Source organism: Xenopus tropicalis, chromosome 8, assembly GCF_000004195.4.
Source record: "Xenopus tropicalis strain Nigerian chromosome 8, UCB_Xtro_10.0, whole genome shotgun sequence".
Lineage (NCBI taxonomy): Eukaryota > Metazoa > Chordata > Amphibia > Anura > Pipidae > Xenopus > Xenopus tropicalis.
In genome coordinates this window covers 127,792,329-127,806,622 of record NC_030684.2, presented here as the reverse complement: position 1 = coordinate 127,806,622, position 14,294 = coordinate 127,792,329, and the positions used below count along the sequence as shown (strand labels likewise).

The 14,294-nt window shown below is 41.6% G+C and overlaps 1 protein-coding gene across 1 annotated transcript; it reads left to right on the top strand.

Annotated features, from left to right (window-relative positions):
- Positions 1-280: 280 nt before the first annotated feature.
- On the top strand, positions 281-8,156 carry LOC108644839 (vomeronasal type-2 receptor 26). The gene is made up of 6 exons (XM_018089723.2): positions 281-417; positions 2,551-2,677; positions 3,382-3,930; positions 5,726-5,953; positions 7,011-7,134; positions 7,240-8,156. Exons 1-6 carry the CDS (start codon positions 281-283, stop codon positions 8,154-8,156), a joined length of 2,082 nt encoding a protein of 693 aa, XP_017945212.2.
- Positions 8,157-14,294: the final 6,138 nt, after the last annotated feature.

The window sequence follows — 14,294 nt, the reverse complement described above, 5'->3', positions numbered from 1 at the left end:
CATGTTTGTTTCCCTTTCTTCTTTTTAAAAACTTACAAATTGTATTACTAAAACGTCAAAATGTAGCAAAACCATTTAATTCAAACCCATAAACAGAAAAGCTGCTCCTTTTTACAAAGACACATCCGTGGAATGATTATTTTTCTTGCCATTACCAGGTTTCTGAATGACTCCCCCTGCAGACATGTATTTCATTTTTATTATTTTTTGCCATCTCAGCCTCTTACTGATGCTGCTCCTGTATAAAGATGGTGAGTGTGAAGCTTCGTTAGAAGGGTGCATGCTGCTTACTGAAGATGTGATTGGTTATTCCCTGGCTGGAGATATCACATTAGGGGGGCTATTTTCAGTCCATGTGGATACAAATCACCCTGTGATTAACTTTAAGGAAAATCCACAGACTCTTCAGTGCAACAGGTAAGGTTTCCTTTGTACTTGAACACATTGAAGTGGACAACATTACTGGTGATGGCTTACAGGGATCCCCAACCTTTCTTGCTCGTGAGCCACAGTCAAATGTAAAAAGACTTAGGGAGCAACACAAGCACCATAAAAGTTCATGGAGGAGCCAAATAAGGGCTGTGATTGGCTATTAGGGGCCTCTATGCACACTATCAGCTTACAGGGGGCTTTACTTGGTAGTAAATCTTGTTTTTATTCAACCAAAACTTGCCCCCAAGTCAAAAATAACTCCCTGGTTTGGGGGCACTGAGAGCAACATCCAAGGGGTTGGGGAGCAACATGTTGCCCCAGAGCCACTGGTTGGGGATCACTGGGTTATACACTGTAATGTAAATGCCCCTATATGTCAGTTCGGAGGCTCTAAAATTTGTGTATGGAGGGAACTTATGTTGAACTTGTAATTGTGTTAATATCATAGGGCTCTAAACCATGAAGAAATTGTTTACTCTGGTATATCTGCCACAATTGGAATAATATGGGGATATGTCCTGGCAAAAATAGAGGGCTCTGAAATATTGGGACAACAGTGGTCCATGGGAACTTTATTCTATCCCATATTTTCAAAGTGGTGTCTTAACAAAGACTAACGGTATAAAACATTGGTTATCAAGTAAAATCCAACAGGGGCCCCCTGTCCTAGATGTGAGACAGGTAAAGCTGTTAATTGAGTTGCATAGTACAGGTATGGGATCTCTTTTCTGGAAACCTGTTATCCAGAAAGCTCCGAATTACGGAAAGTCTGTCTCCCATAGACTCCATTTTAATCAAATAATTCAGAATTTTAAAACTGATTTCCCTTTTCTCTGTAGAAAAAAAACAGTACCTGTAATTGATCATAACTAAGATATAATTACCCCTTATTGGGGGCAGAACAGCCCTATTGGGTTTATTTAATGGTTAAATGATTCCCTTTTCTCTGTAATAATAAAACAGTACCTGTACTTGATCCCAACTAAGATATAATTACCCCTTATTGGGGGCAGAACAGCCCTATTGGGTTTATTTAATGGTTAAATGATTCCCTTTTCTCTGTAATAATAAAACAGTACCTGTACTTGATCCCAACTAAGATGTAATTACCCCTTATTGGGGGCAGAACAGCCCTATTGGGTTTATTTAATGGTTAAATGATTCCCTTTTCTCTGTAATAATAAAACAGTACCTGTACTTGATCCCAACTAAGATATAATTACCCCTTATTGGGGCAGAACAGCCCTATTGGGTTTATTTCATGGTTAAATGATTCCCTTTTCTCTGTAATAATAAAACAGTACCTTGTAATGGATCCCAACTAAGATATAAATAATCCTTGGGTGCAAAACAATCCTATTGGGTTTAATTAATGTTTTATTGATTTTTTAGTAGACTTAAGGTATGGAGATCCAAATTGCGGAAAGACCCCTTATTCGGAATACCCTTGGTACGGAGTACTCTGGATAACGGGTCCCATACCTATAATAATATATAAAACTGGAAAGGCCCAGGTCACCTTGGTTTCTGAAGGCGAAAAAGCTTCTTCATAGTCTTCTGCTTTCTTTTCTCCCATCCACCTTATCTGTCTCCATATCTATGCTTTGCCTTTTCTATTTATGTATAATAAAGACATTGATCTAATTGTATTGTGGGAATAAGCATATCTCTGATACTAGGCTTAAGCTGGCCTTACACCATTAGATTGTTTTGTTAGGAGAGGCACCCAAAGATCTTTGTCTGATTTAGCCACCCACATGGTGGGCCAAACTGGACTGATCATTTGGCTTTTGGGCCACTTATCAAATTATACAGGGGTCCCATCATAGAGCTGGTGCAGTCATTACCTGTCTGGATTTTTGAACATGTCCTTTAGATATTTGTGGCCAGATATTGGTCAGACTGATAGACAAGCACCTTACATGGCCCAATAAGCTACCCACTTGGTCTAGAGGGGTCAAGTCGGCAGCTTTTATCAGCTTTGTACGGCTAGTTTAAGTTATGCATGCATACTTATTAATAAGGGAGATGGTGAAACCTTTAGCCAATTTGTGAGCAGCAATCTGAGTTCCTTGAATGATATTTTAAGCTCTGACAGTTTTTTTTCCTTTTCATCAGATTCCATCTCAGATATTACCGCTTCTTCCTTGCGATGGTATACACTATAATGGAGATTAATGCCTCTGATGATCTTCTGCCCAATATAACTCTGGGCTTCAAACTCTATGATTCGTGCTACAATGAGGTTCGATCATTAATGGGAGCTCAATGGATTTTGTCGGGGAAGGAAAAAGTGGTGCCCAATTTTAACTGCAACAAAGATATCATGCCATTGGCTATTATTGGGGATTTGCCCACTAAGGCCTCAATACCTATAGCCAGGATCATGGGACTGAACAGATACCCACAGGTACATCAGCACTTGTGTCTGCCAGCTGGTTCTATACATAACAAATAAGCAAAAATGATAATAAAAAACAGTGCTAATGGGTATAATGTGCTTGGGGTTCTAGAATCTCTCCCTGTATAATGTGCTTGGGGTGCTAGAACCTCTCTCTCTGTAAAATGTGCTTGGGGTGCTAGAATCTCTCCCTGTATAATGTGCTTGGGGTGCTAGAACCTCTCTCTCTGTAAAATGTGCTTGGGGTGCTAGAATCTCTCCCTGTATAATGTGCTTGGGGTGCTAGAATCTCTCCCTGTATAATGTGCTTGGGGTGCTAGAATCTCTCCCTGTATAATGTGCTTGGGGAGCTAGAATCTCTCTCTGTAAAATGTGCTTGGGGTGCTAGAATCTCTCCCTGTGGGGTGTTATTTTTCTACTGCATACAACATAGGAAAATGATACTCGGTCCTTTTAGCAAAATTTGGACTGTATATATAGTAATTTATTTCTCTGGTATAAAGAACAAACATCCTCTGACTAATATCAATTATATCCCTATCCAACAGGTTAGTTATGGTTCAATTCACCCTTCATTGAGTGATAAAATAGAATTCCCGTCCTTCCTCAGAACCAGCCATAATGCCAACTATGAGGTTTTTGCACTTGTTCAATTGTTGAAGTACTTTAACTGGACCTGGGTGGGTATCATATCCTCCGACACTGACTTGGGAAGATCAGGGGCTCAGCTGGTGAGTCGAGAGATTGAGAATAATGGCGGCTGTATTGCATTTAATGAGATACTTCCCATAGTCAACTTTATGGAGTCCGTCTACCATATCATTGATGTCATCCAAAAATCCAGAGCAACAGCGATCATTGCGTATTGCACTATAGAAAGCTTTATACCATTAATTGAGGAGGCATCAATTCATAATATCACTGACAAAGTGTGGCTGGGCACTACCCTTTGGTCCATATCATCTGACTTTCCAAAAAATGAAATTCAAACTACCTTAAATGGAAGTCTTGGAATAGCGACTCGACATGGGAATATTCCAGGATTTAGGGAGTTTCTTTATCGTCTTCACCCTTCCATGTCTTTGGATGATCTTTTAGTAAAGACATTTTGGGAGAATGCATTTCAATGTGTTTGGCCAGAAAATGGCACCTACAATAATTCATCTCCGGCACCACATAGGGAAGGTATTGTTTGGTGCACAGGGAAGGAGAGAGTGGAAAGTATTGATCCCAATATATTTGATGTTTACAACTTCCGAGTCACACACAAAGTGTATACTGCAGTCCTCTCAGTAGCACATGCTTTGCACCAGATGAACAACTGTGTTCCAGGGAAAGGGCCCTTTAAGAATGGATCTTGTGCTGATATTTATAATCATCAACCCTGGCAGGTACAGTATATCTACCCACTAACAGGCACAACTGCATGAGGTTACTGATATGTATTAAATCATGTAGAGCTTAGACTTTGAGTTGGTGTAATATCATACATCATCTTCCCATAAAAGTTAGCAGATCACATTGAGGTTCTAGAGCCACCAAAAAGGCAGTCGTCCAATGGCCTTGTGCCTTTATATGATCATAGAACCCCTCAGGGACTTATTATGAGCTCATAAAATACTGTAGTACTATACAATAGCCTCAGTTCGTCAGTCACTCAATACCACAAGTAATCCATCTTAAAGGTTAGCAGATCACCTTGAGGTTCTACAGCCACCAAAAAAGCCTTGTGCCTTTATATGATCATAGAACCCCTCAGGGACTTATTATGCTTGCTGGCTTCCAGAATCAGTGCTTGGTTGGTCTTGTTCAACATTCAATTCAAAGGACAAATTAGTGGGAGTACAGTCCATGGGTGGGTTCGCATGAAGGGATTGGAGATTACATCATGAAATTAACACTGTAAGAACTAGTCAAATGCAAGATTTTCAGAAATATGGATCTCTAGATGAAATCTAGAAAATGAATGACCCCTTGCAAACTCCTTCAGCATTCCTTTGGGAGTCAAATATTGGCTGCTGTAATATAACAACAGTCAATGAGCCATAGGTCTAATCTAGAGCAGTGATCCCCAGCCCATGTTGCTCACCACCCCTTTTGATTTTGCTCCCAGTGGCTTCAAAAATGTTTTTTGAAAGCACATAAAAACAGTTTTACTCCAAGCAGAGCCTCCTACAGGCCAGCAGTCCACATGGGGCTACCCAAATAGCCAATCACAGGCTTTATTTGGCATCCCCATGCTTGTGTGGCTCACCAACATCTGAATGTGTCTCACAAGAAAAAAAGGTTGGGGATCCCTGATCTAGAGCCATAGTGCTCAACCCTTCTCACCAAGGTTTATATTCTTTTGATACATTAATATAATACATTGAGTTCAGAACTCTCAGGTTCCTGCCTGAATTATCAATTACTGACATAAATTCCAAGGAAATCCCAATATTTTAATTGTGTGTGCAACTGAAAACCCATATAAACTATATGGGGGCTTCTAGATGTATTGTACTACAGAGACCTTATCCGCACACCCTAGTACTCCAAAATTATATGCCCGGTGCACACTGCTGGAGGGATAGGCACCCTCCAAAACCAGTACAACCACAAAAAAGCAAATGGCACTCAGGGCTATAAACAAGGGAAAAACCCTTAAAATTTTATTGCGGAGGTGCAACGTTTCGGGGCGACGTGACCCCTTTGCTTGATAAAGGGGTCACGTCGCCCCGAAACGATGCACCTCCGCAATAAAATTTTAAGGGTTTTTCCCTTGTTTATAGCCCTGAGTGCCATTTGCTTTTTTGTGGTTGGCTTCTAGATGTATTTCAGTTATATTTCTCTTTGCACCTTTGCCAATGTTTCCATTTCAGATTTTCTAAGTGATGGTATTTTCCCTTCTAGCTGCTTTATTACATAAAACACATTAAGTTTAGCTACACGGCAGGAGAGCAGATATATTTTGATGAGAATGGGGACGTTCCTCTCTATCTGGACATCTTGAATTGGCAGATGTTCCCTAATGGAAGCAACCAGTATGTCGACATTGGAAGTTTTGATGCCCAAGCTCCAAAAGGCCAACAACTCAAGATACACGACAACAAGATTTTATGGAATGTTGGATATGACCAAGTAAGTCCCATTTTGCACAAAAATAACACAATGTATGTTTAGATTTTGGAATAATCTGTTCACTGGGGTCTGGAACCAGACGTGTGTAAAGGTCTCATCATAGGTGATGTGGAGGTCACACCATAACATAAACTCACTCACATTTATCCCCCTAGGACCCATACCAGTTATACCAGTGGTAAAACGAGTCCAAACATGACTGCCTTTGGGTACTTGGGTATCAGATAGGAATATCTGGGCAGGGGCAGGTCACACAGTAGTGATGTTTAGTCTGTAAGGGACCGGTGGGAGCATTTAAAATTGATGAGTTTAATATCATCTTTTTATTATGTTCCCATAAGGAGTTATGGGCATTATATTATTGGTACAGGTCATACAAAACTCTTACTGGGGGTCATTTATCAACACTGGGCAAATTTGCCCATGGGCAGTAACCCATGGCAACAAATCAAACTATTGTATTAATTGTTCTGCCTGCAGCTGGCTGAAAAAAAGCTAATCGGAGATTGGTTGCTATGGGTTACTGGCCACAGGCAAATTTGCCCAGTGTTAATAAATAAGAGCCACTGTGTTCTGCTAGGCCACACCCCTTATATTCCTGGGGAAGGGGGGAGTGTCCAGTTACCTGATGCCCCTGCAAACTGGGATAAATAGCTCTTCTAATTAAATATTGGATTTACTTTGGAGGACCAATTTCGATTGGAGGTTCATCCTATTGGTTTCCCCTCGCCTGTGGACTCTGTTTGGTACAGTATAGGACTTCTGTGTTTTCTCCCATTTATTTAAAAAAAAACTGTTTGTAATTATTGTATATATGTCCTTTTTGTAACATCTAAAGTCCCGTGCGTCTGGAAGTGGCATTAGTACAATATTCCAATATTTACTTTTTGAAAACCCCAAAGCAACCGGTGTAGGCCATTTGGAATAGTGAAAATCTGCTTGGTTGCCAGGCTAGCTGAAATTGAGAAAACAATGCTCATATTAGAAACCCGAAACAATTCTTTAATTAAAAGAATCAGAATTTGACTTTTCATTTTTCAAACTCAATATTCTTCAGATCCCTGTGTCAGTGTGCAGTGACCCTTGCCCAAGAGGCCACAGAAGAGCCACCATTCAAGGACAAAAGATCTGTTGCTTTGATTGTCTGCCGTGTTCTGAAGGAGAGATTCTCAACCCAAAAGGTCTGTAATGTTCAACTTCTACTATATTTCCTTTGGGACCACAGTCTTATAATTAAGTTCAACGTTATCAAAAATTAAATTTTCCTTTGTTTGTTGTTGTTTCAGATAACAGTAAATGTCTAAAGTGCCCAGAAGACCAATGGCCTGACAGCATGAAAGAGAAATGTCTTCCAAAACCTATTCAGTTCCTTTCTTATGATGAGCCGTTGGGTTCCTCGCTTGCCTGTATTTCAGTCTTTTTTTGTCTGATTACGTTTTCTGCCTTCTGCCTGTTCATAGCTAAACGGAAGACTCCCATAGTAAAAGCCAATAACAGAGAGCTCAGCTACCTACTTCTCATCTCCCTCATGTTTGGCTTCCTGTGTTCCTTGGCATTCATTGGCAGACCCAACCTGAAGACGTGCATGATACGCCAGGTCCTGTTTGCTGTTATTTTCTCATTTTGCATTTCAGTCATCCTAGCAAAGACTGTCACTGTCATCATGATATTTAGTGCCACAAACCCAGACAGTAAGCTGAAAAGATTGGTGGCAATGAGAATACCTGTTTATATTGTCCCTGTGTGTACAATGGTACAGATAATTCTATGCATTGTTTGGTTGGCCAGGGCAGCTCCATTTGCAGAATTCAATATGGCGGCAGAAATAGGGATAATAGTGATTGAGTGCAATGAAGGCTCTAGGGTGTTATTTGCATGTGTGCTGGGGTATATGGGGTTGTTAGCAGCTATTAGTCTATTGGTTGCCTGTTTGGCTAGGAAGCTCCCTGACACATTTAATGAGACCAAGTTCATCACATTCAGTATGTTGGTATTTGCCAGTGTTTGGCTGACATTTATACCCGCTTACCTCAGTACCAAGGGGAAACAGACGGTGGCAGTAGAAATCTTTGCTATACTATCTTCAATGGCTGGACTTCTTGTTTGCATTTTTATCCCAAAATGTTATATAATATTATTGCACCCGGAAATGAACAGCAAACAGTATATCACTGGAAGGAACACCAGGAACCGAGGGACATGATTATTACTAAGGGAGTTATACAATTATTAAGCTCTGAGACATTTTCATTTCAAGTAAAACACATTTTTTGTCTTTTTTATTATTTACATAATGAATGCAATAAACATTGTATGATATTTTAAAAATGTATCAGTTCATTTATTTTCACCCATTAACTATATGACTATATACAGGGCCGCCATCGGGGGGTACCGGTGTGCAAATTCCACTTTAGTGCATTGATTGTTCATTTTACCTATTTATATGTGTGCAGAATGTTGATAGAAGCGCATGTAAAATAAAGGCAAAATATAGTGCAAACGAGTAAAACAGAAAATATCAAAGTATCGGGTGAGAGCTTTAGTTGAACACCACCTTAAATGTGACCCAAGCTCTATGTATGTGCAAACTGCTCACCAGAATAACATATCAGAAACGCATATCAACAAAACCCCCACTGGGCTTTTGATTGTAGTGAGATCCAGTTCAGCGTTGTATATAGAATAGAAAATAAGGCAAAATATAGTGTAAAACTATTTAATAAATATAAAAGGCCCTGCGCTCTGCAGGCTACTTACAGTACAGCAGTAGTATATGGATAAAAACAATAGGAGTGTCCTCCAAAGCTCAACGCGTTTCACGTGTTCTACTACACGCTTCCTCAGGAGCAATAAATCAAATGTGCAAAATCGCGTCCCCATAATCTCAATTTAAACGCTTGTAATTAGGGTAAAAATGAAACAGCCGGAGTAAACCGGAAGCAATTAATGACACGCAAGTAACCTCTACATGGCGTGTATAGCGTGCATGTATATGCACCATTGCCGTCTCTTTCCTGAGTCGGCAATGGCGCATATACATGCACGCTATACACGCCATGTAGAGGTTACTTGCGTGTCATTAATTGCTTCCGGTTTACTCCGGCTGTTTCATTTTTACCCTAATTACAAGCGTTTAAATTGAGATTATGGGGACGCGATTTTGCACATTTGATTTATTGCTCCTGAGGAAGCGTGTAGTAGAACACGTGAAACGCGTTGAGCTTTGGAGGACACTCCTATTGTTTTTATCCATATACTACTGCTGTACTGTAAGTAGCCTGCAGAGCGCAGGGCCTTTTATATTTATTAAATAGTTTTACACTATATTTTGCCTTATTTTCTATTCTATATACAACGCTGAACTGGATCTCACTACAATCAAAAGCCCAGTGGGGGTTTTGTTGATATGCGTTTCTGATATGTTATTCTGGTGAGCAGTTTGCACATACATAGAGCTTGGGTCACATTTAAGGTGGTGTTCAACTAAAGCTCTCACCCGATACTTTGATATTTTCTGTTTTACTCGTTTGCACTATATTTTGCCTTTATTTTACATGCGCTTCTATCAACATTCTGCACACATTTTTGAGGCTCATCTGAAGGGGAGCTTTTCATCAAGAGGAAGCAGCACAAGTTCACATTTTTTCACCGTATTGGAGACTTTATTATTGATTATTACCAACAAGCGCTGAGTTTATGAGTGATATTTCACTCTAAGGACGATTTTTTACCTATTTATATGAACTGCTTATTATAGAGTAACATAATCTGTTTATATTGGGATTTATTTACTGAATTATATCAGCGTCTTCTTCTGCAACTTACGTAACTTACATATAAACTCCACTGACCCCCAATTAGAAGAAATAATTATTAGCATATTAATTATTTTCCCTATTTTTGTGCACTACTACTGACTAGTTATTGGGCCCGTAAATCTGCATAGTTTACATAAAAACTCCCATAACTCCCATGTCAAGCAATGACAGCACAGGGCAGGGGCAGGAAGAGGGGGAAGGGGTTAAACTTAGGGCAAATGCCACTGACCCCCAATAAACTAACTGTTAATTAGCACATTAATTAATGGAACTCTTTATATGAAGAGCTTATTATAGAGTAACATCAGCTGATTATATTGCACACACAGTGGGCTTAGCCAAAATGTTAGTCCTAAACGCTTGTGTTCATGGGGGGGCTACAAATTCTTCGATGGCGCCCTGACTGTATATGTATGCTATAAGATATGCCCTTTGCCCCACCCCAGTAACAAACAACCAGTTTTTTCAATATTCCAACCATTACAATGAAGAGATGATTATCTGCTTATTTACTAGGAGTTACAGCAATATCAGTTGTAAGATTTTCAGTATAGCATATAAGTCTTTACTGCTCATGTTGCCTTTATGCTGGGCTTCCATGAATTTTGAGACCAAACAAGCATTTACCCTAAAGCCCACCCTAATTTACACTCAGGCTGGCCCCCTCGTGGATAGGGGACCCTATGGCCCCCTTATTGACTGAGGACCTCTGTGTTAGACCTTCTCCCCTATATCACATACCACCATCCACACATTATTGGTTATATTTTCCCCCTCAGCCCAAAATGTTCGGTTACATATCCTGGAACATAGCCACACTGCTGATACAGGTATGGGACTCATTATTCAGAATGCTTGGGACCTGGGGTTTTCCGGATAAGGGGTCTTTCCGTAATTCGGACCTCCTACCTATCTATCTACCTACCTATCTACTAATATTTAAAAAATATTTGAAAATATTTAAACAGTAATTAAACCCAATAGCCTTGTTTTGGCTCCAATAAGGATTAATTATATCTTAGTTGGGATCAAGTACAGGTACTGTTTTATTATTACAGAGAAAAGGGACTCATTTAACCATTAAATAAACCCAATAGGGCTGTTCTGCCCCCAATAAGGGGTAATTATATCTTAGTTGGGATCAAGTACAGGTACTGTTTTATTATTACAGAGAAAAGGGAATCATTTAACCATGAAATAAACCCAATAGGGCTGTTTTGCCCCAATAAGGGGTAATTATATCTTAGTTGGGATCAAGTACAGGTACTGTTTTATTATTACAGAGAAAAGGGAATCATTTAACCATGAAATAAACCCAATAGGGCTGTTCTGCCCCAATAAGGGGTAATTATATCTTAGTTGGGATCAAGTACAGGTACTGTTTTATTATTACAGAGAAAAGGGAATCATTTAACCATGAAATAAACCCAATAGGACTGTTCTGCCCCCAATAAGGGGTAATTATATCTTAGTTGGGATCAAGTACAAGGTAATATTTTATTATTACAGAGGAAAAGGAAAAAAATTTGTGTTAGTGTTAAAAAATTAGAATTATTTGCTTATAATGGAGTCTATGGGAGATGGCGGAACTTTCTGGATAATGGGTTTCCAGATAAGGGGTCCGATACCTGTACTGCCAATATACTTTGTCCAATGCACAGGCTGCTAATATACTTCTCTCATCTGTTCATATAGTAAATTTACTTACAGGAAACTCAGTGGTTGTTGTATACCACTTCAATGTTTCCAATGCAAGAAGCATCATTTTTTCCTTTTTTAGGTAGTTTTGTGGTTAACCTAATATGTTAAAATATATTCTGAGTTTGAGTTAAATGATGAGTTATTATGTGGCTTGATGTTTTCATAACTTTCTTATAGCAGTGTGTTATGCAGCTCTCTAGCTGTCACTTGTAGCTGGAAGCTGTAGTCGTACAGCTGGGTCAGTGCTGAATGGGCAGTATTTTATACATGTTCTACCCAGGGTCGGACTGGGGGGTGCAGGGCCCACCGGGGCTCCCGCCCCAGGGGTCCTGCAGGTGCCCCAGCCGCGTCCCCTAACCCCCCAGGGGCCCCCCTAACCCCCCCGAAGGGCCCCCGCCTGACGTCCTCCCCGAGCGCGTATAAATTGAACGCGTCGGGTAGGAACAGTCAGTAGCGGGGAGCGCCGGCAAAGGTCGGACTGGGCCGCTGGGGCCCACTAGGGCCGGGGCCCACCGGGATTTTTCCCGGTGTCCCGGCGGCCCAGTCCGACCCTGGTTCTACCTAATGTTTCTATAGTCGCACAGTAATTATGGCATCATAAACAGAGGTTCAATTTGAAGCAGTGTAGGGGGTTCCTCACGGTGAGGGCAGTGAGGGGGTTGGGGAATGCCCTGCCAGGGGATGTTGGGTAGGGGGTTCCTCACGGTGAGGGCAGTGAGGTTGGGGAATGCCCTTCCTAGAGATGTTGTAATGGCAGATTCTGTTAATGCCTATAAGAGGGGCCTGGATGAGTTCTTGAACAATCAGAATATCCAAGGCTATTGTGATACTAATATCTACAGTTAGTATTAGTGGTATATATAGTTTATGTATGTGAGTGTATCGATAGGTAAGTATAGGTTGTGTGCTGGGTTTACTTGGAAGGGTTGAACTTGATGGACTCTGGTCTTTTTTCAACCCTATGTAACTATGTATGCAAACACATAGTAACACAGTAAGTTAGGTTGAAACAAGACATACGTCCATCACGTTCAACCATAATGCCTATATATAACCTGCCTAACTGCTAGTTGATCCAGAGGAAGGCAAAAAACCCCATCTGAAGCCTCTCTAATTTGCCGCAGAGGGGAAAAAATTCCTTCCTGACTCCAAGATGGCAATCGGACCAGTCCCTGGATCAACTTGTACTAAGAGCTGTCTCCCATAACCCTGTATTCCCTCACTTGTACTGAGAGCTATCTCCCATACCCCTGTATTCCCTCACTTGTACTGAGAGCTATCCCCCCTACCCCTATATTCCCCCACTTGTACTGAGAGCTATCTCCCATACCCCTATATTCCCCCACTTGTACTGAGAGCTATCTCCCATAACCCTGTATTCCCTCACTTGTACTGAGAGCTATCTCCCCTACCCCTATATTCCCCCACTTGTACTGAGAGCTATCCCCCATACCCCTGTATTCCCTCACTTGTACTGAGAGCTATCTCCCATACCCCTGTATTCCCTCACTTGTACTGAGAGCTATCCCCCTACCCCTGTATTCCCTCACTTGTACTGAGAGCTATCTCCCCTACCCCTATATTCCCCCACTTGTACTGAGAGCTATCTCCCATAACCCTGTATTCCCTCACTTGTACTGAGAGCTATCTCCCCTACCCCTATATTCCCCCACTTGTACTGAGAGCTATCCCCCCTACCCCTGTATTCCCTCACTTGTACTGAGAGCTATCTCCCATAACCCTGTATTCCCTCACTTGTACTGAGAGCTATCTCCCCTACCCCTATATTCCCCCACTTGTACTGAGAGCTATCTCCCATACCCCTGTATTCCCTCACTTGTACTGAGAGCTATCTCCCATACCCCTGTATTCCCTCACTTGTACTGAGAGCTATCTCCCCTACCCCTGTATTCCCTCACTTGTACTGAGAGCTATCTCCCCTACCCCTGTATTCCCTCACTTGTACTGAGAGCTATCTCCCATACCCCTGTATTCCCTCACTTGTACTGAGAGCTATCTCCCATAACCCTGTATTCCCTCACTTGTACTGAGAGCTATCTCCCATAACCCTGTATTCCCTCACTTGTACTGAGAGCTATCCCCCCTACCCCTGTATTCCCTCACTTGTACTGAGAGCTATCTCCCCTACCCCTGTATTCCCTCACTTGTACTGAGAGCTATCTCCCCTACCCCTGTATTCCCTCACTTGTACTGAGAGCTATCTCCCATACCCCTGTATTCCCTCACTTGTACTGAGAGCTATCTCCCCTACCCCTGTATTCCCTCACTTGTACTGAGAGCTATCTCCCCTACCCCTGTATTCCCTCACTTGTACTGAGAGCTATCTCCCCTACCCCTGTATTCCCTCACTTGTACTGAGAGCTATCTCCCCTACCCCTGTATTCCCTCACTTGTACTGAGAGCTATCTCCCATACCCCTGTATTCCCTCACTTGTACTGAGAGCTATCTCCCCTACCCCTGTATTCCCTCACTTGTACTGAGAGCTATCTCCCATACCCCTGTATTCCCTCACTTGTACTGAGAGCTATCCCCCCTACCCCTGTATTCCCTCACTTGTACTGAGAGCTATCTCCCCTACCCCTGTATTCCCTCACTTGTACTGAGAGCTATCTCCCATAACCCTGTATTCCCCCACTTGTACTGAGAGCTATCTCCCATACCCCTGTATTCCCTCACTTGTACTGAGAGCTATCTCCCCTACCCCTGTATTCCCTCACTTGCTAACAGCACGACTGATTCGGGGAGGGAATTCCAGAACTTCACAGCTCTCACAGTAAAAGACCCTTTCCGAATGTTT

What these genes read in the sequence shown, in the direction of transcription:
- LOC108644839 (XM_018089723.2), top strand. Translation starts at nt 281, where the DNA reads ATGCTGCTTACTGAAGATGTGATTGGTTATTCCCTGGCTGGAGATATC. An exon ending in TGTCTTTGGATGATCTTTTA is followed by an intron (nt 3,931 to 5,725) that starts GTAAAGACATTT and finishes TTTCCCTTCTAG; the next exon opens with CTGCTTTATTACATAAAACA. An exon ending in AGAGATTCTCAACCCAAAAG is followed by an intron (nt 7,135 to 7,239) that starts GTCTGTAATGTT and finishes TTGTTGTTTCAG; the next exon opens with ATAACAGTAAATGTCTAAAG.